The sequence below is a fragment of the Spermophilus citellus genome, assembly GCF_964194105.1.
Source record: "Spermophilus citellus genome assembly, chromosome: 4".
Lineage (NCBI taxonomy): Eukaryota > Metazoa > Chordata > Mammalia > Rodentia > Sciuridae > Spermophilus > Spermophilus citellus.
The window spans coordinates 162,151,365-162,178,199 of record NC_138185.1 but is presented as its reverse complement, the minus strand read 5'-3'; the positions used below and the strand labels follow the sequence as shown (position 1 = coordinate 162,178,199).

The 26,835-nt window shown below is 34.6% G+C and overlaps 1 protein-coding gene across 4 annotated transcripts in view; it reads right to left on the bottom strand.

Moving 5' to 3' along the window:
- Positions 1-26,835, bottom strand: part of GPHN (gephyrin) — a 612,413-nt gene that overhangs the window by 116,828 nt on the left and 468,750 nt on the right. For all 4 annotated transcript variants that reach the window (XM_081290454.1, XM_081290455.1, XM_081290456.1 and 1 more), the window contains one exon: positions 10,671-10,808. In XM_081290454.1, the coding sequence (XP_081146580.1) occupies positions 10,671-10,808 (138 nt within the window). The remainder of the gene's footprint in view (positions 1-10,670; positions 10,809-26,835) is intronic.

Below are 26,835 nucleotides of genomic sequence, written 5' to 3'. Positions count from 1 at the left end.
ATGATATAGGGCAATTAGGCCAAAAATTGTCCAATTTCTATGTGAATAAGTTAATTTTATTTAATTATATGATTATAAAATAAACTTTCTATACAAGGGTGTTTAGTGTGTACTGTGATAAATCACACATGTGGCACTCACCATAGTGGGGGAAAAGAAGCACATATACAGAGAGCTGATTGGTAATATAATATAATTTTTGGATATGAAGAACATAACCACAATTACTTACAGGTAATTATGATTATACTCATACACACATACACACACATGCACATGTCACAAACATTTATAGAGTAGTCCCTCTTATCTGCAGTTTTGCTTTCCACAGTCTTAGTTTCTGCAGTCAACTGTGGACTGAAATATTAAATGGAAATTTCCAGAGATAAACATCAGAAGTTTTAAATTGTATGTTGCTTTGAGTAGCATGATAAAATTTTGTGTCATCCCACTCTGTCTGACCCTGGGATGTGAATCATCCATTTTTTCATTGTATTTACATTGTATGCACTACCTGCCTATTAGTCACCTAGCAGGCATCTTAGGAATCAGATGAACTGTGAAGATATTGCAGTGATTGTGTTCAAATAATACTCATTAAAAAAATAACACTCATTTTACTTGATAATAACCACAAAGCAAAGGAGGCACCAAGACATAAAACATGGAGGACAGATTAATTCTGGTAGTATGTAGCAATACTAAAAGGCCTATACTAGAAAAACATAGTATATAGGGTCCAATATTATCAGCAATTTCAGGCATTCACGGAGGGGTCTTGGACAAGAGAGAGAACTAATATAGAGACACTTAATGAAATGTTCATAGTTGAAGAATACAGGGAGAAGTAATGATGTCATAAGATGCAGAAACAGAAGAATAAAATGAGGTGTACATATTTTAGAGACTTAATGAGGTTCATTGGACTAAAGAGATAAGAATAACGGAAAGACTAATAAAAAAAAGAATGACTGAAAGAATGGTACAAGTGGCCACATTCATGAAAAAATAAAATATCTGTAGCAAATACCAATACAGACCAATATTCCAGGAGATATCTGCAGGCAGACATTGTCACTGAAATGATGACCTTATTAGACTGAAGACAGACATCAGGGGGCAGTAATTTGGATAATAAAAATGTATTCTTTTACTAGAAAGATTAGAGTAATCATTCTCAATTCTTTGCTTCGATTTTATAAAGCTCAACCAGGGGTAAGTCAAAAAACAATGAAAAACTGCTGCTTAAAAAAAAAATTTCTAATGAGACACAGAGTACATGCCTGAATGACCTGAGTGGGTAGAATGTAATTATACTAGATCAAAATGCATACAGTATCTAGAGTCTATTAATGTGGACCAACAAATGGAACTGAGCCAAGGAATTCTACCTTTTACTTTTGTAATTTAAAAGTCTTAGGGCTATGATCTTAGAATCCCCAAGAGGGGAGAAGGAATTCAGTTACTAAATCCCCAATACAGAAGCTTAGTGAAAGTTAGATTTTATATATATATATATATATATTTTTTTTTTCTTTATAGTATCCTAAAATAGGCCTATACTGGGTGGACATTATTTCCATTTTACATTGGTTCAGCTTGTGAAAGGCACAGCAAGGTAAGGAATGTCTGATGGTAAAGCTTCTTCCAGTATACTTTGCTTCCTTTTTCCTTATTCACTGACAGCCCCTGAATAATCAGGAGGAATTAATTAACTCACCGCATGACTTGTGAATCACCTTGATAAGTACTTTCTATTGCTTGGAATCCCAAGTTTCTGAATTTCTCTAAAGGGCAGGGGATTTCTACTTAAGATAATTGCCCATTTTCAGGCAACTAACTAGAAGTCAGAGACAGGAACATGTGCTTCTGTGCTGTGGTCAGTATTTTAAAAGAATTAATTCACTGTTTCAAATTGAATTCCAGCAGCAAAGATTAAAGTTTCCTTAGCTAGAACTGCTAAAACTTTTTCAAAAAACAAAGAGCCTAGGTCAGAGATACTGAAGTCTTTGATCATGTAATCATAAACAAGAAAACTTAGCATGTATGATATAAGATAAAGCTCCCAAGAGAGCAGAATCATTTCTTTGGAAAACTATAGTTTTTCCATCATTAACTAAGGATTACAGAGTGATGCCAGAATAGTTTAATCTTACAGTAGTTGTTATCACATAAAATATGAAGTTGTGATTTATTCATGTCACACATTTTACCAGTAAAGAAGATGAATCATAAATGGTAATCTTTTTTTTTGAGTGGTTGTTTTTTTTATTGGTTGTTCAAAACATTACAAAGCTCTTGATATATCATATTTCATACATTAGATTCAAGTGGGTTATGAACTCCCATTTTTACCCCAAATACAGATTGCAGAATCACATCGGTTACACATCCACATTTTTACATGATGCCATATTAGTGACTGTTGTATTCTGCTACCTTTCCTATCCTCTTATCCCCCTTTCCCTCCCCTCCCATCTTCTCTCTCTACCCCATCTACTGCAATTCATTTCTCTCCTTGTTTTTTTCCCCATTCCCCTCACAACCTCTTACATGTAATTTTGTATAACAATGAGGGTCTCCTTCCATTTCCATGCAATTTCCCTTCTCTCTCCCTTTCCCTCCCACCTCATGTCTCTGTTTAATGTTAGTCTTTTCCTCCTGCTCTTCCTCCCTGCTCTGTTCTTAGTTGCTCTCCTTATATCAAAGAAGACATTTGGCATTTGTTTTTTAGGGATTGGCTAGCTTCACTTAGCATAATCTGCTCTAATGCCATCCATTTCCTTGCAAATTCCATGATTTTGTCATTTTTTAGTGCTGCGTAATACTCCCTGGTGTATAAATGCCACATTTTTATTTTTATCCATTCATCTATTGAAGGGCATCTGGGTTGGTTCCACAGTCTAGCTATTGTGAATTGTGCTGCTATGAACATTGATGTGGCAGTATCCCTGTAGTATGCTCTTTTAAGGTCTTCAGGGAATAGTCCGAGAAGGGGAATAGCTGGGTCAAATGGTGGTTCCATTCCCAGCTTTCCCAGGAATCTCCATACTGCTTTCCAAATTGGCCGCACCCATTTGCAGTCCCACCAGCAATGTACAAGAGTACCCTTTTCTCCACATCCTCGCCACCACTTGTTGTTGTTTGACTTCATAGTGGCTGCCAATTTTACTGGAGTGAGATGGTATCTTAGGGTGGTTTTAATTTGCATTTCTCTGACTGCTAGAGATGGTGAGCATTTTTTCATGTACTTGTTGATTGACTGTATGTCCTCCTCTGAGAAGTGTCTGTTCAGGTCTTTAGCCCATTTGTTGATTGGGTTATTTGTTTTCTTATTGTTTAATTTTTTGAGTTCTTTGTATACTCTGGATATTAGGGCTCTATCTGAAGTGTGAGGAGTAAAAATTTGTTCCCATGATGTAGGTTCCCTATTTACCTCTCTTATCGTTTCTCTTGCTGAGAAAAAACTTTTTAGTTTGAGTAAGTCCCATTTGTTGATTCTAGCATAAATGGTAATCTTGCAAATATTATCTGCAATTTTTTTATGCCAAGTATGCCTTTCCCAAGAAATCAAAGGAAAGCTATTTATATCAATGGGGCTTGCTCCTTAAAAGCTTTGATTGCAAACAGGAGCTAAAATGAGAAGATATACTGAAGGACAGATCAGAGACAATAGAAAATTAGTTCATAGCCAAAATGGACTAAACAAACAAATGAACAAAAACCAGTTTACACACATATACCACCTTTAGGTACTTGCTTCAAAAGAATAATTTTCATACTGATTTGTGAAGCTGTATAGCATATTGAAATGAGCATCAGACTTGGAGTTAATAATCCTGGATTCTAGATGTTTTAATCATAACTTTTTTCACTTTAAGGATCTTATCATAACTCTTTTGGTCATAACTTTCCTCATCTTTAAACTAAGAGAGACCACTTGATTTCCAGGTTACCCTCTTACTATTATGGAATTCCTATATTTTGGAACTCCTTCACTGAGTTGTCTATGGCCTTCACAGCAATCACCTCCAATATTTCTCTACATATTATATCCTTAGTCTTCTGATCTTATTGTTGAATTTTTGGAGACAGACAAAAAAATCATTTTAGAGATGTCACAGCTCCAAACTGGCTCAAAGATTCAGTGGTTCCCAACTTGCCTTACAAAAACATAGAATTTCCTTGAAGGGCTTCTTTAATTAAACCACCAGTAATTGCAAAGGCAAAAAAAAAAAAAAAAAAAAAAAATTTGGGAGTTCAGAGAACTGGAAGGTCTTTCAGTCCCCTCAAAATACTTTTCCTATTCAGTGATTAAGGGATGAAATAGTTTAGAGGTGCATCTAGCTAAAATCAAAATTAACTTTGAAGTTTTGCTCATTAAAATGCAAATATACAGGGTACATATAACATTTTAAAGTGCAGTGAGAATGAGTATCTAATCCCCTTTCTGTGGAGTTCTGTTCCATTAAGTAAGAGAATAACAAGCCATATTTCACTCATAACAATTGAACTTTAAGTGATTCACACTTGGGACTTCTTTGTTTTAATGCCCTTGTTATTTATTAGGGCATTCATGATAGACAGTTAACAAATATGTCAGTCGGTTCTATCACAGAACATAGGAACAGGAGGGAAGTGAAGTCAAGCCAATTGAGAAAAGACGGAAGTGGACATGAGGAAAGTCTTCATGGAAAGGCTCCTTAAACTTTGATCTTAAAAGAATATATGGTAGTTAGGCAGAAAAGTAAGATAAAGTTTCAAGGAAAAGATAGTGTAAGTAAGAATGTAGAGGTAGACTAAGAGGCAAGAAACAGAATGTCAGATTTGGAGAGAAGCAAGTTCTGATGATAAGGAAGTGAGGGAGGAAACTGAAAAAAAATTAGAAAGATAGTACATTAGAAAGCACCTTATATGACAAATCAAGGAGTTTGGTTTATTTTGAGGTTATGGTCATCTTCACTATACCAAAGTACTGTAGATAGACAGAATTAATAACAAATTTGCCATTTGAACAGATTACCTTTGCATGAAATTGGAGAATGGGTTGGGATGTTGTTAATTGAAGGGAGCTTGTTATAATAATCCAGGAAGCTAATAATGAAGACTTAAACTAAAACAATAGCAGTGGAGATAGAGAAGAAGGAATAGATTTAAGAGAAATAGATTTAAGAAGCAAGTTTCATTGAGATACAGAAAATAAGTTTAGTATTTGTCATATTAAATTTATTGTTAGCAGATATACATATGATAAATGAGTTTGGAACTCAGGCAGTAACCTCTAGACAGTAACATAGATTTCAAAATCACTTTATAGGTTGTATCTGAAACCACTGGCATGTATGAGATCTTGTAAGGAAATGTACAAGATGTAAAAAGAAGCAAAGAAAAAACTCTAAAGAAACTAAATGAAGGAATTGACACAAGGTGTCAAGCCTGCAAAAGAGCCAATAAAAGAGACAAAGTATCACATGTTTACTTATCTCTTTTCTGTACTAGCCTCTAAGATCCATGGGGCAAACATTTTATTTTTAATTCATCTTTGTACACACAGGACTTAATAAATAAAATACCCATCTTAGTAGATGCACAATCAACATTTGTTGAACAGAATGAGTTATGTTTTTATATATTATGCTGTTTTCTAAACACCTAAAATGCCTACAAATTCTCATTATAATACACTTGCATTAAAATTTGAGTTTGATCCAACTCCAAGGTTGAATACAAATCTCATTATTATTATTATTTTTATATTTATTTTTAGTTGTAGTTGGACTCAATATCTTTATTTTCTTTTTATGTGGTGCTGAGGATCGAACCCAGGGCCTCACGCGTGCTAAGCGAGCACTCTACCACTGAGCCACAACCTCAGCCCACAAATCTCATTATATTTTATCATTATTGGGGAAACACTTGATAAAGAGGTTAACCATCCATGAACAATTTTCTTACTTATGAATGACAACTGTTCTGATGAACAAACGAAGGGGAAACAAACACATGAAAGGAAAAGAGAATGTTATCTGACAGTATTTTTCTCCTGAGGGAAAAATGAAATGGCCATTTCTAAATCTCTTTTTCCTTTAAAATCTCTTTCTCTAGTTAAACATGACTTAAAATACACAGTTTCCTTCTTCCTTCCTTTCTTCCCTTCCTTCCTTCCCTCTCTCTTTTTGTATCATTCTCTCTCTCCTCTTTTTTTCCCCCCTTTGCAGTTCTGAAGATAGAACCCTAGGCCTTATACATGCTTGGCAAGTATTTTAATTTTTTTGGCAGTTTGAAAATTTTATTTCATTAACTTAAAAGGTAAACAAAACGTGTATTTAAAATCTTATTAAACTTTTATCTGACATACATAGAGGACAAACAGGATTTCAAATGACTTATGAGACAGTCCACTGCCATTTAAAAATATTATTTTTTCCACAAAACCTCTTAATTGAAAGACAAAACAAAACCACCAAAGCAACAAATACCTTGTCTTTTATACTGTACAACTGCTAGATGCAAACTTCTGATTTATTTATTTCATTGTCAACTCTGATGATGAAGATGGGAGGCATAAATGTTCCCAGTGCAGTCAAATGATGAAAACAAAAAGCTGTTTCCCTCAGATACAAAGAAGTTTTCTTCACTCATGTCTCTTACAGTAGGATCATATACTTGATGCTCATACTAGATCACTTCTTTCCTTTCTCTTTTTTTACTTCCCTCTCCTTGCTGAAGACTTGGGTCACCACCTCCTGTTTTTTGTGTCCTTGTTTTTAGCTTAAGTATCATTTCTGCTGCATACAACATTACTGATTTATGTGGAGGGAACTGTACAAGACAGAGGCTTGGCAAGCATTTTACCACTGAATTATACCCCAGCACATTTTTATTTTTGAGACAGGTTCTTGCTAGGTTACCCATGTTGGCCTTGATTTTGTTCCTCTTGAGTAGCTGGTATTGCAGAAGTGAACCACTGCACCCAGCCCATTTGCTTTTTCCAAGGCCTACATTAAAGGAAACTCTTTTGAAATTTCAAGGGATCAGGGATGGTTAATTTATTTTTATGATAGGCAAAACATTATTAATTTGTTTTATAACTTAATTTTATATTTATATTGTCTTAGTTTATATTGATATCAATAAATAGCTTAATATTCTAATTTAATAATAAAGAAAATCATTTCATTAAAGTTGAATTCTGAAATAACATAGTTAATTCCTGACAATTTCCTCACACCAGTGAGTTTTCTAATCTTTATTTTTGTTAATGAGGAATTTAAAAAAAAGAAAAAGTTGAAGCCTACTTATCTGCATATCTATCTACCTATTAAAAGAATGTGAGTATGGGGCTGGGGTTGTGGCTCAGCGGTAGTGCACTTGCCTGGCATGTGTGAGGACTGGGTTTGATTCTCAGAATCACATAAAAATAAATAAAATAAAAGGCCTATCAACAACTAAAACAATATTAAAAAAAAGAATGTGAGTAAATTATGGAGAATGAATGGAAACTGTATAAAAACTCTTTGTCTAAATAGAGTCAGGACTAGAGAGCTAAATCTGGCATCTAATATTTCACTGAATTTTAGGTCTTTTCATATAATTTGTTAGTTTAGCTAGGATAATTTTAAAGTATTTTTAACGCTGAAAGAAGTACATTATCACGTAGTAAAAAGAAGACTGTAATTGACACCTGAAGCCTATCCCTTTTCTGCTTTTCTTAGAGTTTCCTTGCAGAAAAATTAAAGTGTTTGTACAGATGCTCTCTAATGTTCATTGCAGTTTGAATATTTTATGACTGAATAAAGTCCTTTACTTATAAGATTTACTTAATTCTTTTGTGTTGTTTCTGCATGACAAACTAGTAAGAAACAATATTTTATTCATTTTGCATTAAGCAACTTTTTAGGGGGGAAGGAACTACATGTTATTGGCAGTAAGTTCTTAGGAGCTTTGGCTACTGGGATTACATGTTTAAATACAACTCCAATGGTAAATTATTAGAAATGGAAGTTGTTGATTAAAAATTGAAAACACTGGAGAAAACTACTATGATAGTTTGGATGTTGACTATTCCCCCAAAGGACCATGTATGAAAGGCTTAGTCTCCAGTTGGGAGGTGCTGTGGACTTTTTAGAAAGAGGAAGCTTGTAGGAAGGAGTTCCTTAGGTAAATGGAAATACGCTCTTGAAGGGCACTGTGGGGCTGCAGTCCCTTCCTCTTCCTTCTTTTTTGTTTGCTGGCTTACTGTTTGTTTTGCTATGTGCTCTCACCATGATGTGCTGCCGTAATAGAGACTCAAAGTCATAGGGCTGGAACCTCCAAAACATGAGTTAAAATAAGCTTTTTCTCTTTATGAGCTAATTGTCTCAGGCATTTTGTTATCATGATGGAAATATGACTAATACAAATTACCTTTCCATTATCTTTCTATAAACTGTTCTCAATATGCTACTAGTAAAACAGCAACAAATAAGATAGATGAAGCAGGGAACTGAGATTAGACTGATTACTTAGTGATTTATGAATAGTGTATTTTTTCATAGGTTACATTAAAATATACATGCTCTTCAACTTAAAATGGGGTTATGTTCTGATAAACCCATTGTACATTGAAAATATCAGTAAGTCAAAAAATGCATTTAGTACACCAGCCTACTGAACATCATAGCTTAGAAACACAGTACTGTTTATCCTGGTAACCACATAGCTGACAAGGAGCTGCAGATTGCTGCTACTGCTGCTCATTATCGCAAGATACTATCATACCACATACTGCTATCCCAGGAAAAGATCCAAGTATAAGATTCAAAATATGGTTTTACTGACTGTATATTGCTTTTGCACATAATAAAGTTGAAAAACCGAAAGTCAAATCGTTGTAAGTCAGGGACTATCTGTGTTTTCTAAAACATGATTTTAAGACACATTAGCTTTTTTGAGATAATCATGTTTATCTGTTTTATTTTTTCTGTTTATTAGTTTGTTTATCAGTTTTTTCAAGAAAATCTAATATGTATTATAATCATGTTTATCTGTATTAGAAAACACAGACAGAAAATGGGCTAAGGAACTGAAAAGAGAATTCACAGGAGAATACAATCAAGCAACAAATGTATTAAAAAATGTTCAACATCTCTAGCAATTAGAGAAATGCAAATCAAAACTACTCTAAGATTTCATCTTTCATCTCACTTCAGTCAGATGGCAATTATCAAGAATACAAGCAACAGTAATTGTTGGCAAGGATGTGGGGAAAATGGTACACTCATACACTGTTCATGGGATTGCAAATTGGTGCAACCACTCTGGAAAGCAGCATGGAGATTCTTTGGAAAACGTGGGATGGAACCACCATTTGACCAGCTATCCCACTCCTTGGTCTATAGCCAAAGAACTTAAAATCAGCATAATACAATGACACAGCCACATCAATGTTTATAGCAATTCACAATAGCTAAACTATGGAACCAACCTAGGTGCCACTACAACAGAAGAATGGATAAAGAAAATGTGTTATATATATACAATGGAATATTACTCATCCTTAAAGAGATTGAAATCATGGCATTTGCTGGTAAATGGATGGAGCTGGAGAATATCATGCTAAGTGAAATAAGCCAAACCCAAAGAACCAAAGGCCAAATGTTTTCTCTAATATGCGGATGCTAATTCACAATAAGTGAGGGAATGGGACTGGGAACAAAAAGAGGTACTTTGGATTATACAGATGGGAGTGAAGGGAGGAGAGAGGGTGTGAGGCTAGAAATGATAGAATGAATTGGGCATTATGACCCTAGGTGCACATGTGATTACATGACCAGTGTAATTCTACAACATATACACCAGAAGAATGAGAAGTTACACTCCATTTAGGTATGATATGTCAAAACGCATTCTACTGTCATGTATAACTAATTAGAGCAACAACAACAACAAAAAGACATTATTTATATCCCATTTCTGACAGAGAAGTCATCAGACAGACTCAGAGTTAACTATTTTCCTCACTCAGCAATGATAGCTCACTCTTTATTTTATTTTATTTTTTTTATAGATAATTTTTAAATATTTATTATTTTTTAGTTCTCGGCGGACACAACATCTTTGTTGGTATGTGGTGCTGAGGATCGAACCCAGGTCGCACGCATGTCAGGCGAGCGCGCTACCGCTTGAGCCACATCCCCAGCCCCGATAGCTCTCTCTTTAGAGAACTGGTATTTTGAATCAGAAACAGAGCTGATATCTCCCCCAAAACTTTTATTTTTTTTGTTACTGGGGATTGAACTCAGGGGGCACTTGACAGCTGAGCCACATCCCCAGCCATATTTGGTATTTTATTTAGAGACAAAGTCTCACTGAGTTGCTTAGTGCCTTTCTTTTGCTGAGGCTGTCTTTGAACTTGTGACCCTCCTGTTTCAGCTTCCCAAGCCACTGGGATTACAGGCGTGTTCTACTGTGCCCGGTTCCCCCCATTTTTATGAAAAGCAACCTTTATGGTGTTATACTTTGTATAAAGTTAAGGCTGACCGTATAGTTGAATAGAAATAAAAACCAAAAAGAATGATTATAATTGTGACAGTGATAAACAATCTTTATCTTTCAGGGCAATTATACCTTCGTGTTTTATGAATCTTAGAAAAAAAAAAGAAGAAATAAAAGGGCAAATATGACAGTACCTCGGTAATTGATGATTTCTGTCCCAAGCACCGGAGTCATCTCCAGGACTGTGATAAAGGCTTTGTCCATAGATGTCAGAGGAAAAGGAGACATGCGGTGTCTTCTAGCCACCTTGGTGATATCAACAGCACTGTGACCTAAACAGGAAGATAATTAACTGAGAATATGATGCTGAAACACTGATCAAAAAGTGGAAATGACTTATAAATATCAGTAACTCCTAATTTCAAATGAATATTATCAGAAACTTTCTTTCCTTCTTCCAAAACACAGTGTGCTCAGTGTGAAAGTTAGCATTGTTATATACCCAAAGCTGGTGAAATTTAATGATACTGGCTAATGCTTTTTTTGTCAAGAGACTGTTTAATCTTCACAACCACATATGGTGAGGCACGATTCTTATCCTTACTTATAGATGAGGGAAGACAGGCTTTGAGAGGCTGTATACCTTTGTATAAATCTCAGAACTAGTAACAGAAGAGCCAGGAGTCAAATGTAGGTAGTCTTGGCTTTAGAGTTCATGTACTCTACCACTGTTCTCAACTTTGAATACTAAAGAAACTAGTTAGCAAAATTAAGTTTTAAAACATCAATTTTTTATAGCCTAGTCGGCGACCGGGGCAGCAGAGGCCACTGTGAGGAGCTCTGCGCTTTAGCCGCCGCCCTCCGTCGCCCTCGCTCCGGGCGTGACAAACAGCTGTGACTCAGCACTAATCCATTCGGCTGAAAGAACTGGTCGGCCCTTCTGTTCCTATGGAGGTAAATGCCAACCGAGCCTTCATAGGTAGTGGCCACAGGTTTGAAATGGGGCTTGGAAGAGACAGTAAGGACCCACCCGTTGCATTGGTCACCCGGCAAAGGGAAACGAACTGTCGCCATTTGCAAGAGATACCACCATGGCAGAGAACTGACGTCACCAGACTGCGGCAGAAGAGATAACTTCATTGAAACCTGCGGCTACAGCATCAAATAAATTTATAGGAGTAAACAGTAACTCAGCAGTCAAACAGAACAAGAAGTAACATGAGCAACTTGAAAAAGCAAGGAAGAAAAGAAGTACAAACAATGCAGGACAGCCTAAATATTCAGGAGGACCTAGAGTCATCAGAAAAATGGTCATATAAAGAACTCAAGGAACACCTTAGACAGATGGAATGGAACCTTAAAGAGGATAGGAGACAGCAAATTCAAGCAGCGAAAGAACACATTGAGAATGAATTACACAAACGGATAAAAGAAGAAGTTAAGCATCTTTATCAGGAGATAGAGATTATAAAAAATAATCAAACAATAATTCTAGAAATGAAGGAAACGATAAACCAAATTAAAAACTCAATTGAGAGTATCACTAACAGAGTGGAGCAAGTAGAAGCCAGAACGTCAGATAATGAAGACAAAATATATCATCTTGAAAAGAGTATAGCTAACTCAGAAAGGCTGGTAAAAAATCACTAGAAAAACATCCAAGAGTTATGGGATAACATTAAAAAAACCAAACTTATGAGTCATCGGGATAGAAGAAGGTACAGAGATTCAAACCAAGGGAATGAGTAACCTGCTGAATGAAATAATTACAGAAAACTTTCCAGAAATAAAAAAGGAAACAGATATACAAATTGAAGATGCATACAGGACACCAAGCACACAAAATCACAGTAGACCAATGCCAAGACACATTGTTATGAAGATATCCAATATACAGAACAAAGAGAAAATATTAAAAGCTACAAGAGAAAGGAGACAGATTACATTCAGGGGTAAACCAATAAGGTTAACAACGGATTTTTCATCACAGATGCTGAAAGCAAGAGGTCATGGAACAATGTATTTCAAACACTGAAAGACAATGGATGCCAACCAAGAATTCTGTATCCAGCAACATTAAGCTTCAGGTATGACAACGAAATAAAAATCTTTCATGATAAACAAAAGTTAAAAGAATTTGCAGCCAGAAAACCAGCATTGTAAAGCATTTTGAGCAAAACACTACATGAGGAATAAATGAAAAACAATAACCAAAACCATCTTCCTAGAAAAGGAAGAGCAAAACAACAGCAAATGTAGCAGAAGGCAAGAAATAATTAAAATCAGAGCGGAAATCAATGAAATTGAAACAAAAGAAACTATTGAAAAAATTAACAAAACTAAAAGTTGGTTCTTCGAAAAAATAAATAAGATCGACAGACCTTTAGCCATGCTAACGAAGAGAAGAAGAGAGAGAACTCAAATTACTAACGTACGGGATGAAAAAGGCAATATCACAACAGATGCTACAGAAATACAGAAGACAATTAGAAATTATTTTGAAAACCTATATTCCAATAAAATAGAAGATAGTGAAGACATCGATAAATTTCTTAAGTCATATGATTTGCCCAGACTGAGTCAGGAGGATACACACAATTTGAACAGACCAATATCAATGGATGAAATTGAAGAAGCCATCAAAAGACTACCAACCAAGAAAAGCCCAGGACCGGATGGGTATACAGCGGAGTTTTACAAAACCTTTAAAGAAGAATTAATACCAATGCTTTTCAAGTTATTTCAGGAAATAGGAAAAGAGGGAGCTCTTCCAAATTCATTCTATGAGGCCAACATCACCCTGATTCCGAAACCAGACAAAGACACCTCAAAGAAAGAAAACTACAGACCAATATCTCTAATGAACCTAGAGGCAAAAATCCTCAATAAAATTCTGGCGAATCGAATACAAAAACACATCAAAAAAATTGTGCACCATGATCAAGTAGGATTCATCCCTGGGATGCAAGGATGGTTCAATATACGGAAATCAATAAATGTTATTCACCACATCAATAGACTTAAAGATAAGAACCATATGATCATCTCGATAGACGCAGAGAAAGCATTCGACAAAGTAAAGCATCCCTTTATGTTCAAAACATTAGAAAAACTAGGGATAACAGGAACTTACCTTGACATTGTAAAAGCTATCTATGCTAAGCCTCAGGCTAGCATCATTCTGAATGGACAAAAGTTAAAGGCATTCCCTCTAAAATCTGGAACAAGACAGGGATGCCCTCTCTCACCACTTCTATTTAATTTAGTCCTTGAAATACTAGCCAGAGCAATTAGACAGACAAAAGAAATTAAAGGCATAAAAATAGGAAAAGAAGAACTTAAATTATCACTATTTGCGGATGACATGATTCTATACCTAGAAGACCCAAAAGGATCTACAAAGAAACTACTAGAACTAATAAATGAATTCAGCAAAGTGGCAGGATATAATATCAACACGCATAAATCAAAGGCATTTCTGTATATCAGCGACCAAACTTCTGAAACGGAAATGAGGAAAAACACTCCATTCACAATATCCTCAAAAAAATAAAATACTTCGGAATCAACCTAACAAAAGAGGTGAAAGATTTATATAATGAAAACTACAGAACCCTAAATAGAGAAGTAGAAGAAGATCTTAGAAGATGGAAAAATATACCCTGTTCATGGATAGGCAGAACTAACATTAACAAAATGGCGATATTACCCAAAGTTCTCTATAGGTTTAATGCAATGCCAATCAAAATCCCAACGGCATTTCCTGTAGAAATAGAGAAAGCAATCATGAAATTCATATGGAAAAATAAAAGACCCAGAATAGCAAAAGCAATTCTAAGCAGAAGTGTGAATCTGGCGGTATAGCGATACCAGATTTCAAACTATATTACAGAGCAATAGTGACAAAAACAGCATGGTACTGGTACCAAAACAGGCAGGTGGACCAATGGTATAGAATAGAGGACACAGAGACTAATCCACAAAGTTACAACTATCTTATATTTGATAAAGGGGCTAAAAGCATGCAATGGAGGAAGGATAGCATCTTCAACAAATGGTGTTGGGAAAACTGGAAATCCATATGCAACAAAATGAAACTGAATCCCTTTCTCTCGCCATGCACAAAAGTTAACTCAAAATGGATCAAGGAGCTTGATATCAAATCAGAGACTCTGCGTCTGACAGAAGAAAAAGTTGGCTCCGATCTACATATTGTGGGGTCGGGCTCCAAATTCCTTAATAGGACACCCATAGCACAAGAGTTAATAACAAGAATCAACAAATGGGACTTACTTAAACTAAAAAGTTTTTTCTCAGCAAGAGAAACAATAAGAGAGGTAAATAGGGAGCCTACATCCTGGGAACAAATTTTTACTCCTCACACTTCAGATAGAGCCCTAATATCCAGAGTATACAAAGAACTCAAAAAATTAAACAATAAGATAACAAATCACCCAATCAACAAATGGGCCAAGGACCTGAACAGACACTTCTCAGAGGAGGATATACAATGAATCAACAAGTACATGAAAAAATGCTCATCATCTCTAGCAGTCAGAGAAATGCAAATCAAAACCACCCTAAGATACCATCTCACTCCAGTAAGATTGGCAGCCACTATGAATTCAAACAACAACAAGTGGTGGCGAGGATGTGGAGAAAAGGGTACACTTGTACATTGCTGGTGGGACTGCAAATTGGTGCGGTCAATTTGGAAAGCAGTTTGGAGATTCCTGGGAAAGCTGGGAATGGAACCACCATTTGACCCTGCTATTGCCCTTCTTGGACTATTCCCTGAAGACCTTAAAAGAGCATGCTACAGGGATACTGCCATATCGATGTTCATAGCAGCACAATTCACAATAGCTAGACTGTGGAACCAACCCAGATGCCCTTCAATAGATGAATGGATAAAAAAAATGTGGCATTTATACAGCATGGAGTATTACGCAGCACTAAAAAATGACAAAATCATAGAATTTGCAGGGAAATGGATGGCACTAGAGCAGATTATGCTTAGTGAAGCTAGCCAATCCCTAAAAAACAAATACCAAATGTCTTCTTTGATATAATGAGAGCAACTATGAACAGAGTAGGGAGGAAGAGCAGGAAGAAAAGATTAAATTTAAACAGAGACATGAGATGGGAGGGAAAGAGAGAGAAGAGGGAAATTGCATGGAAATGAAGGGAGACCCTCATTGCTATACAAAATTACATATAAGAGGTTGTGAGGGGAATGGGAAAATAAACAAGGAGAGAAATGAATTACAGTAGATGGGGTAGAGAGAGAAGATGTGAGGGAAGTGGAGGGGGGATAGTAGGGGATAGGAAAGGTAGCAGAATACAACAGTTACTAATAGTGCATTATGTGAAATTGTGGATGTGTAACCGACGTGATTCTGCAATCTGCATTTGGGGTAAAATTGGGAGTTCATAACCCACTTCAATCTAATGTATGAAATATGATATGTCAAGAGTTTTGTAATGTTGTGAACAACCAATAAAAAAAAGAAAAAAAATAAAACATCAATTTTTAGGTTATACAGGAAATTTTCTTTCCTATGTAAAAATGCATGGAAAATATTATTTTTTATTTTTCTACTTCCTATATGACCATTCTAGTCCCATGGCATTAATATCGCCCATATACTAAAACAACCAATTTTTTACCTCCAATTTTAGCTTTTACCCTCAACTCTAGATTTGTATGTCAACCAATAGCTATGAGATGGTATATATTTTCAGACTTGGAATCACTTATCCAGCATGTACTTGAATGTGTATGTCAAACATAAAGAGCCCAAAATTAAATTCTCAGTTCTCAACCCTCCTATCCTACCCATATGATATCTTATTCTTGATCAATTAACATCTCAATCATCAACAGTAAATCCATTATTTCAGCTATTATGCCAAAACCTTGGCGACAACCTTGAATCTTCTCTTTTTGTCATAGCAATATTTGAAATATATTAGATCCTGATTATTGTCACTTCCACTGGTACTGCAATAGTTGGAACTATTGCTTATGTCCTGGAAAACTGAATAGCCTCCTAACTGGTCTCCTTGCTTCTATACTTGTTCCACTTCAGTTTCTTCATAGAGTAATTTACAATGATCCTTTTACATTTTACATTGGACTGTGCAAATCTCTGCTTACAACTCTCCAAAGACTTTCTATTTCAATTACAGTAAAATCTTTGCTAGGTCCTATAAGGCCCAACTTATTATCACTTCTACTGTTCTTACCTCCTAATATTTCCTTCCTTGTTCACTGTGCTATAGCCATACCAGTTCCTTCCTTTATAATGATCCTGCTAAATTTATCTCCCCACAGGGCCTTTAAACTTGCTGTTTCCTCTCTTGAACCATCTATTCCAGATAGCATCATCCATCCCCCATTTCTTTCAAGTCTCTGCTCAGATTTCACCTCATCAAAGTGGTATCATCAGTATTATCAGAGAGGCATTTCTTGAATACCCTATATATAATACTGCCTACTATTAGTTCACTTTACCCCACTTAAATTTTTTCAAACACACACAGATGTTCATAACCATATAAAAATACATCAAATAATTATTTGTTGAATTAACAAAGGAATCATTTAATGACAAAAAGATTTCTTGGGGCACTATATCCTCATGCATAAAAAAATTGGCCTTACCCTTGGAAGCTTATAAATGTACAGACCAAATGGTAAAGAGAAAGGAGTAATACAAACACTATTGGTTGGCTGTCCTAATTGCTATTCATAGCCTCCTTTTTCTTCCCTAGCCACTCTGCAAGTTAGGAGTAGTGTTATGATATATGATATTTTGGCCATTAAGATGCCCCTGGGGGCAATAATCTTATTACAAATAAAGAGATAAAGAGACAAAGCTTTAAAAGAAAACAGCTTTTTCCCTGCTACCTTCTTTCTACCTGTAACATGGCTGGATACTGGGAGCCATTTTTCAAGTATGAGAATGTAAGCCCACACAGTAATGGAAACAGGAGGACAAAAAAAGAGTCTGAGTCTCTGATGAAAAAGATGAGTTGCTAGGCAAGCCTGTGGACTCCCTGCCTCTAAACTTTTGATATGGGAGATAAATAAGCTTTTAATGCTTTAAACCACTTTATAATGATTACACATATCCTTCAGAAGATCGTCATTGCATCTTATTAAATTTAGCACTTTACTCCAACCCCAGCAGCTGCTCCAGAAATGCTCACTGAATTGGCTTAAAGGCACTACCCCAAAGAGTTTCTATGATTAATAACAATATCATAAGTCACCTCCAAAAGACACAGAAAATTACTAATACTCTCAGTATGACATTTCTTTTCCTGGATAATCAAGATCACAAGAATTCAAAGTTGTAGGATTTTATAGATTATTTTGTGGTAAATATGAATAATGTTTTCTATTCAGAATAGTAGGTAAACATTTAAAAAAGACTTATGTATGATTTGTCACATATATTTGAAATGTAAATTTACTTATAACACTTTTTTTTGAGGTCTGGGACTAGTCAATCAAATATCATACAAACACACTGTCCCAACTAGTGTAATTGAAAAGAATGATAGAGATAGCTGCTTCTGCTTTCTATTCAACTATATAGGTCTCAGATATCTTTCTATGATATGCTGCACTTAATGGTGCAAATTTTATGTAATCTTATAAAAACTGTCCTTAAAAATGTTTAGTTTCTGAGAAGAAAACTATATTTTTAATTGTATAGTTTATCTGTTGAATATGCTTTGTAATGGTATAAAAATAATTTTTTAAAGATCAGACAAATATATATCAACTTATTTTATATGAACTAGGTTCAGCAGAAAAGAAAGACATGCAAATAAATAAATAATAAGAGCAAAAAGTTTGTAAACTATATGATGGTCCTTTAACTGCAGAGATTGGTAGTTATTATTTTCTTGTTTGTGAATTGCAGCATGAGTAGCTACTAGCCAGGAAGTATCACTTTCATTTCTAAAATACTTTTGTACCTTGTTTATAATTCTTCTGGCACTTATCACTCACCATATTATGCTATAGATATTTAAATATCTGCCTCACCTCTGTTATATTATGAACTTGAAGGCAGAGCCTATAAGCATATTAATCTTTGTGTCTGTTGCCACTTTTAGAACAGTGCCTCCCTCATGCTTATGAAAGCAGATCTTTTAAACAGAAAGTCCAAAGTTCGGAAGAAAAAAGCAAAGTGGTGCTTCCTGCTTTGTCCTTTTACTTCTCTAAGCCGTGAATATTTATAAACTGTGTCACAAAGTGACTACCTTATTGGGTAAATAATTCATACATTTAAAAATAGGATAAACATTTAATTTTAAATTGAAATTAAATTTACTTTTAACTAATATATAAAACAAAATTATACATATTAATGTGATACCATGTGAAGTTTCAACACATGTATATACATTGTGTAATGTTTAAGTCAGGTTGAACATATATGTCTCCTCAAACACTTATTAATTTTTTATGATGAAAATATTCAGAATCCTTTCAAGAAAATAATAACTATCAATCTCTGCAGTTAAAGGACCATCAGGTAGTACTCCACTGTGTATATGTATCACATTTTCTTTTTCTTTTTTTATAATATTTTTTACTTTAGTTGTTGATAGATCTTTATTTTGTTTATTAATATGTGGTGCTGAGAATCGAACCCAGTGCCTCACACATGCAAGGCAAGTGCGCTACTGCTGAGCCACAGTCCCAGCCCTGTATCCCATTTTCTTTATCCATTTATCAGTGGATGGATACTTCAGTTGTTTCCATTTCTTGACTATTGTGACTGGTGCTGCAATGAACATGGGAGTGAGTGCAAATGTCTCTTGGACAGAGTGATTTCACTTCTTTTGGAAACATACTCAGCAATACCTTGCTAGATCATGTTAGTTATATTTTTAATTTTTTGAGTGAAACTCCATAATGTTTTCTACAAATGGCTGTACTAATTTTTATGCCCACCAATAGAGTGCAACAGTTCCCTTTCTCCACTACATCAGCAGCATTGTTATTGTTAAGTCTTTTTGATAATAACCATTCTTACTGGGATGAGGGGATATAGTGATACATGACTTTGATTTGCATTTCCATGATGACTAGTAAACATTTTTTACACACCTTTTTGCCATGTTTGTCTGCTTTTGAGAAATGTCTATTTAGGACTACTGCCCATTTTTTCATTCGGCTATTTGGGAGTTTTAGTGCTTCTGAGTTTTTTTAGTTAAAGAATTAAAAATAGTATATATTTAAGACATATGATATGTTGTTTTGAAATTTTTATACATTGTAGAATGGCTATTTGGAAGTCAATGGGTTAATACTGGTCCTTGTCTATAGTATTTGCAAGTTAGCCCAGGGATCTTCTAAATATATAATAAGTTAACTGCAAGGAATGTCTCAAAGGAGGATAATTTAATTTTATGGCACATTAGCAGGTAGATGTGTGTGTCCGCACATGTGTGTGTGCATATATATATTTTCAACAAAAACTTATTGAGTACATTTCATGTGACAGGCTTCTTCTGACTCATGATCTGTACCAAATCACATAGTATTATGAACAGTCAGCTACTTCATCAATAAAGAAGAGTTAACTTGGTCCCATAAATGTGAGGAAAACTATGTTTGTGATTTTTTCCATTTGAGAATAACATGAATGAAATAGATAAGCTAAAGGAATGGCTAATGTATCTTTACCATACCCAGTTCTCTTAGATCCTTCACCAAATGGAGGAGGATTATATATCCATTTAAAAAGAACCCATTTAGGGACTGGGGATTAACTCAGTGGTAGAGTGCTTGCCCATCAAGAACAAGGTTCCAAGTTCAATCTTTAGGGAAAAAAAAATTAACTAAAGATTGTAGCCAAAAAGTTTGAAAACTATTGGTTCAGTGCTCCATTTTCAAATCAAAAGTGGGTGAATAATGCTCCAGGAAATGTCCTAGGGAAACACAGAATGGAACTAGCAGCTGGAGCCCTAGGCTTAGAATGCATAGCATTCACATGTCACAGGGTCTCTTACAGAGGGCTGGCAAAGGGTAAACCATATTTTTAGAAAGCATGTATTTCCAAAATAAATTTGGTAAGCAAATACTTATATTTCCATTTTAAAAAGAAAAACAATTTGAACTATTTTTCTGATGTTGATGTCAGTGATTTATAAGGAGCTTCAAAATGAAAGCTTCAAAAAACTTATCTATTACTTCTCTTATTTTGAAAGTTATAACCCTAAGACCCCTTTATTGTCTTGGGCCACAAGAAAACTCAATTGGTGGGAAAAAGGATAAAAAAGTTCCCCTGCACATCGTAACTTTCTTCTTCATTTTGAATCTACCACAGAAATCTAAGGAAAAGAGAAAAAACAAAAATGAGGGGAAAACCCATTCATTTTTGCCCCTTGAAGGCCAGGTGAATTATAGCCTGACAGCCAGTGGTCCATAAAATTCATTTAGGCAAAAGTAGGAAAGGGGAGCTGTGGCTATGGCTCAGTGGTAGAGCGCTTGCCTAGCATGTGCAAGGCGCTGGGTTCTATCCTCAGCACCACATAAAAATAAACAAATAAAATAAAGATATTTTGTCCAACTACAACTAAAAAATTTTTTTAAAAAGTAGGAAAGGAAGAAATGAGACTTTTTTTTAAGTATGAATACTGTAATGAAAGGAAGTTGGATTTTTAATAAAGAAAATAGTTTCCTATAAAGCACAAACTGGTTTTTGGCCACAAATATATTCTGATAGCTACCTCACAAATGAATACCAGTTGTGAGAAAGAGAATCTGTGAAAGCATTGGTTCCATTAAACTAATTCATATTACAAAATGGATGAAAACAAACACGTGAAAACACAACCTACTGAAAAATTACAGTACTCAAGGAAATATTTGTTGTAATAAAAATTACTTGGTCATATATGGTTGCTATTGACATTTGTAGGTTGTTTAACTAATGTGGCAAAAAGAAAATACAAAGAACCTTAGGATATGGGATCTTTTTGTGGGGTTGGGGGTAGAAGTGAGGTAGACAGTCTAGAGAACCTTCCCTTTTATAGCTGTCTGAATTGAGTGACAGGTTAAATTATTATAACATTTAAATTGATAGAATTCATCTGCAATGGTTTAATTTTCTGAAGTAGGTTTACAGGATTAAAGCTCTTCTACAATAGCTTAAGAAAAACAATAAAAAGCTATTCTTATAGATAGCCACAAATGGTTACTAGAGTTTTCTGTAATAAGCTTAGTTTTCCATAAGTAAAACTAAACTGGTCTTTTTTAAATATATATTTTGGGGTTCAATCCAGAGGTGGTGTTGATTATAGTTTTGTTCTAATCTTGTTAGGGAAAGAACCTGAAATGCTCCTGCAGTTTCCTATCTTTCATGTAACAGTTATAGTCACTGAAAAGGCTATGTAAGAACTTATGCAAAAAGAATTTAAGAACTTATGCAAAAAGAACATGAGTTTGCCAGGACTGCCATTATTAAGACACAGTTAAATACTAACAGTAATGTTTATGATATAACAAGCCTTTAAAGGGGCACTTAGAAAATACAAATGATTCCCTTCTATAGAGTAAGGTCACAACCTTCTTTTTGTGGCATAGCGGTCTTGAAATAGAGCATTACATCAATGAAATCATTGTTCTCACTTTCAATGCATCATTTAAACTTTTTTGTTGTTGTTGTTGTGGTTTGTAAATGGATACAATACCTTTATTTTTTTTATTTTTATGTGGTGCTGAGGATCAAACCCAGCACCTCATACATGCCATAGCAAGCGCTCTACCACTGAGCCACAAATGCAGCCCCTCAAAAGTACCATTTTTTAACCTACCAATTCTTAGTGTTTGATGTTTCATCTTGATTTGAAAATCCATTTTTTCAATTAAAAGTAAGTGAAGAAAAGATTCTTTCAGGTCTTAGGATAGACTATAGTAGAAAAAAAATGTTCACAAAGCTTCTTCTTGATTAAATAAAAACCCCAGGTGGAAACTTTATTCTTCAAAATAATTAGTAAAAGAGTTTCCTGAACTACCTAAAGTATAAGTCATTATTCATTCTTTAGATACACAGAAAATCTCAAAGAAATCTCAAAGAATAGACTTGTCTGTCCTTATTAACATTACTCCTTATGTTTCACACAGTATTTGCAGATAGAGAATCCCTTGCATTTCTATTTCCTGGATCTTTTTGAATAAAAAACTACCTATGATGATGAATAGCTCTCCTAGGACACTTAAAGAGTGAAGATGATAGTAATATGCTCATCTTAACTAGTTAGGGCCTTTGGTAATTCAAAGAATGTGTGGTTCAGATGTATAAAGCATTTAGTCTTTCATATACATCTTTCCAATTGAGAGAAGTGGGTTCAAAAACTCTAAGAAAACACTGGTAAATGGCAGAGTTCATAGACTCAAGACTACAGGGCACTTTGTATTATCTGCAAATAATTTCTCATATTGTTTTCAACTGACTAATTTTATAAGTTTTCTTATTTGCTTATTTAAGATAATAAATCTCTTAGCATTTCTGACAAAACTTAGCATGTCTGAGAAGATTACTTATTTTCTAGACCTGAATAAAAAATACTAAAGAAAGTACCTAGGATTTCTGTGCATCAAGATTGTAAAACATAGCACTGATGTCACAAAATGTTAGCTCTGCAATTATATCAACAGTTTCCTATCACTCAAAGATTAATATTTCAGTTCCTTAAAATAGTACACAAAATCCTTCTTTGTTTCCTTTTTAACCAAATCACTCATTGTGCTACCCCTTGGAATCTGATACCATAGATATCAGAACATGTGTTATTGTTTCATATTTTTCTGCCTGGTATATTATGTTCTCTCTGCTTAGAATGCCTTTTCTTTCATTCTTTTGTTCCCTTGGGAAATTACTACTCTTCCTTCACAACTTTTTTTTTTTTAAAGTAAGGATGTATGAAAATAGTGATGGGAACATGTCAGAAGGACTTGGTGTAAGCTTGAAGAGACTTCCTTTGGTCTATTAAAAAATTACCACTTTGGGGCTGGGGTTGTGGCTCAGCGGTAGAGCGCTCACCTAGCATGTGTGAGGCCCTGGGTTTGATCCTCAACTACAACTAAAAAATAAATAAATATTTAAAAAATCACTACTTTGGTAACTATCATAGCAATAATTGGTTCAGGCAAAACCCATCAATTGATGCTAAGACAAGAAGGCAAAAACCTCAAAAAAACCCCCAATATATTTATATGATCTCAAAGTATATTCCCATAAGACAGTTACCAAATACAAAGCAAAAAATTGTATTTTTCAGTGGAGAAACCTGGCATATGCAATCTTAGCCAAGTGATCAAAATTAATAAAACCAGTAATGGAACACATTAACATCATAGGTCCTCTGATATGATGCACTAAAAAGGATATATCATCACATGTGAGGTATTCCTGACAAAATGCATAATGAATTGAATCATTAGGATGCATCAGAAAAATCTAAATTAGAGGGACATTGTACAAATTGCACAATTGATCTATACTGCTCAAATATAATAAGATCATTAAAGATAAAGAAAAACTTCATGAATTGTTCTAGATTAAAGGAGCCTAAGGAGTCATGATAAATAAATGTAATATATGATTCTGGGTTGGACCCCAGATAAGAACAAAAGAATGTTTTTCCCTTTTGTTATAAAGAACACTATTAGAAAAACTGGAAAATTTTAATGGAATAAGATTATATAATAATATTGTGACAGTGCCCATTTCTTAATTTTCATAATTTTACTAAGGTTATATAAGAGAATGTCTTCTTATTTCCTTCCACTCACACTGTTTTTTTGAAGGAAATGCACAGTGAAGTAGGGTGAAGAAGTATCGTGTCTACATTTGATTCATAAGCAGTTTAGGAGAGAAATGATAAAGCAAATGTGGTTAAATGTCAAGATTAGAGGGAGTCTAGTTCAAAGGTATATAGGAAGTCTTTGTCTTGTAACATTTGTGAAGTTTGAAATTATTTAAAAAACAATAAAAAATCAAAGAGATTTGCTTAAAAAATACCTCATTTATAAAGCAATGTATGCACTATAAATATTAAGATTTACTGAACACTGCATTAACCACATATCACATACTAATTGAACTTATTTATACACATCTGTTTTCTTAACTAGATTTTCAGCTCTTTAAGGAAGAAAAAGTATTTTAACATCAAGATCCAAAGATGCTGTGTACTTAGTACAGCCTAGATTATAAAGATTGACATAGGAGATGGGCTGAAGAGATAAACAACACTATATACAACTTCAAACCTTATTCTTGTCAATAACTTCAGTGCACTCTGTACTAGAATTGTTCATTAAAAAAAATTGCAAATGTTAGGTTGAAAACTAGATTTTTCTTTGCTTTTGTTAAACAGTCCTGAAAGAGTCAATTTAGGAGGCAGAAGAAAAAAGAGAATAAGATACAATAATAACTTTTCACTAAGATCACAATCACGGAAATGAAAAATTAGCTCTGTTTAATGTTTGTATTTCCTAGTTAAAGAATAAATGATAAAACTGTAAGCAGCACTCGAAACAAATCCTTACAGATCATATTTGTGCTCAGGAAGTTTATAGAAAACAATAAGTCCAAAAGGAGAAAAAAGCAATAATTTCTCATGACTCAATGTGAATTGTCTTTAAGCTGTCTTCTTTTGCCTTTATTTTTAACTTACCACATATTAACTAAAATAAAAATACAATATTAAAAGTAAATAGAGCCTCGTGCAGTGGTGCATGCCTGTAATCCCAGCAGCTTGGGAGGGTGAGGCAGGAGGACCCAGTTCAAAGCCAGCCTCAGCAAAAGCAACTCAGTGAGACCTTGTCTCTAAATAAAATACAAAATGGGGCTGGGAATGTGGCTCAGTGGTGAGTGCCCCTGAGTTCAATCCCTGGTATCAAAAAAAAAAAAAAAAAAGAAAGAAAGAAAAAGTAAATAGATAAAATTTGCTGAGACCATGGTAAAAAAAGATAATGTGAAAAAGAAGATGTTATTAAGATATATAACATAGATCTACTAAAATTACACACAAAAGGGATAAAATTTTATAAACTATAAATATAGGAGTGAAGTGCTAATATGTCCACAAAAGGAAGCAAAATATTTATGCCTGAGGTGGCTTTCAATGATCTATAGGAGTTTTTCATGACTGTCTTTATAGGGCTGGGCTTTACTACAAGGTGCTTTTAAAGACTGTGAACTCTTGAGGAAGAGCTCCAGATCAGGATCCGTAGGCTTTTGTCTTTACTAGAAGCACTAGCAATGAATAAACACATTAATAATTGTGGGTACTGGTTTTAGCCACCATAGTAAAAAGACCAGCTCTCAGCAAAATTCTCCCCTTTCCTGAACCCCTCATCAGATCTTTGTTGTCTTTGCTCCTTCTATAGGTAATAACTTTTTGCTGTGCTGTCATTTTGGCTCAGGAATATAAACCTCAGCAATTATGTATCATCTGATCTGGAAGACCTTGGTTCACTCTTATCTGCTGATTTCTGGTTTGGTACCCTTACTTTGGTCTCTGACTCCAGCTTGCTCTATTATGTTACCAGGTTGCTGCTTCAAACCCTAAACAACCAAACTGCCTAAGACTTCTTATCCTCTAAAGAGGTTGTAAGTTATTTAGAGATATTAACATAAATGCAGGCTTTTGGAAATATTTTCATTGTGATGTCATTGATATTAAAATACAAAAATTGGAATTGTGTTTTCTTCAGTAGGCTATTGTTCCAAACATTCTCTAAACAGAAGTAGAGAAAAGTAATTTTCCTTTAGAAATTATAAGTTATTATATCACTAAAAGTAGAACCTGACAAGTACATTTTAAAGCCCTTAACAAACATTAACTAATAGGTTTCTGTAATGCCCTGGAAGATGGACCAAGAGAGGTTCAAAGGTATTTTTTTGAAGTTAAAGGTATTTAACTTTTTGCAGTTAAAGTATTTTATCAGCTCATAAAAGCTACATTTCTGTTACTCAACCTTAGTTGCCCTACATGATGGTGTTTCTCCTGTTACTTAGGTATAAGCACAAAAGGCTTCAACTTCTAGAACACCTATTCCAAATATTAACATCAATGACAGACTAATAAAAAAGCAAATTTCAGTAATATGTTTTCTAAGATATAAAAAATGGGAAAGAAGATGGCAGATTAGAGGAAGGATGCACTTCCTAGCAGTTCCTTAGCACCAGACTTACAAAGCGGAAAGACTGTTCCTCTCAGAAAGGTTGGTAAATTAGGGAATTACTGAAACTTAATACTGAATTGTAGGGGCTGGGGATGTGGCTCAAGCGGTAGCTCGCTCGCCTGGCATGCGTGCGG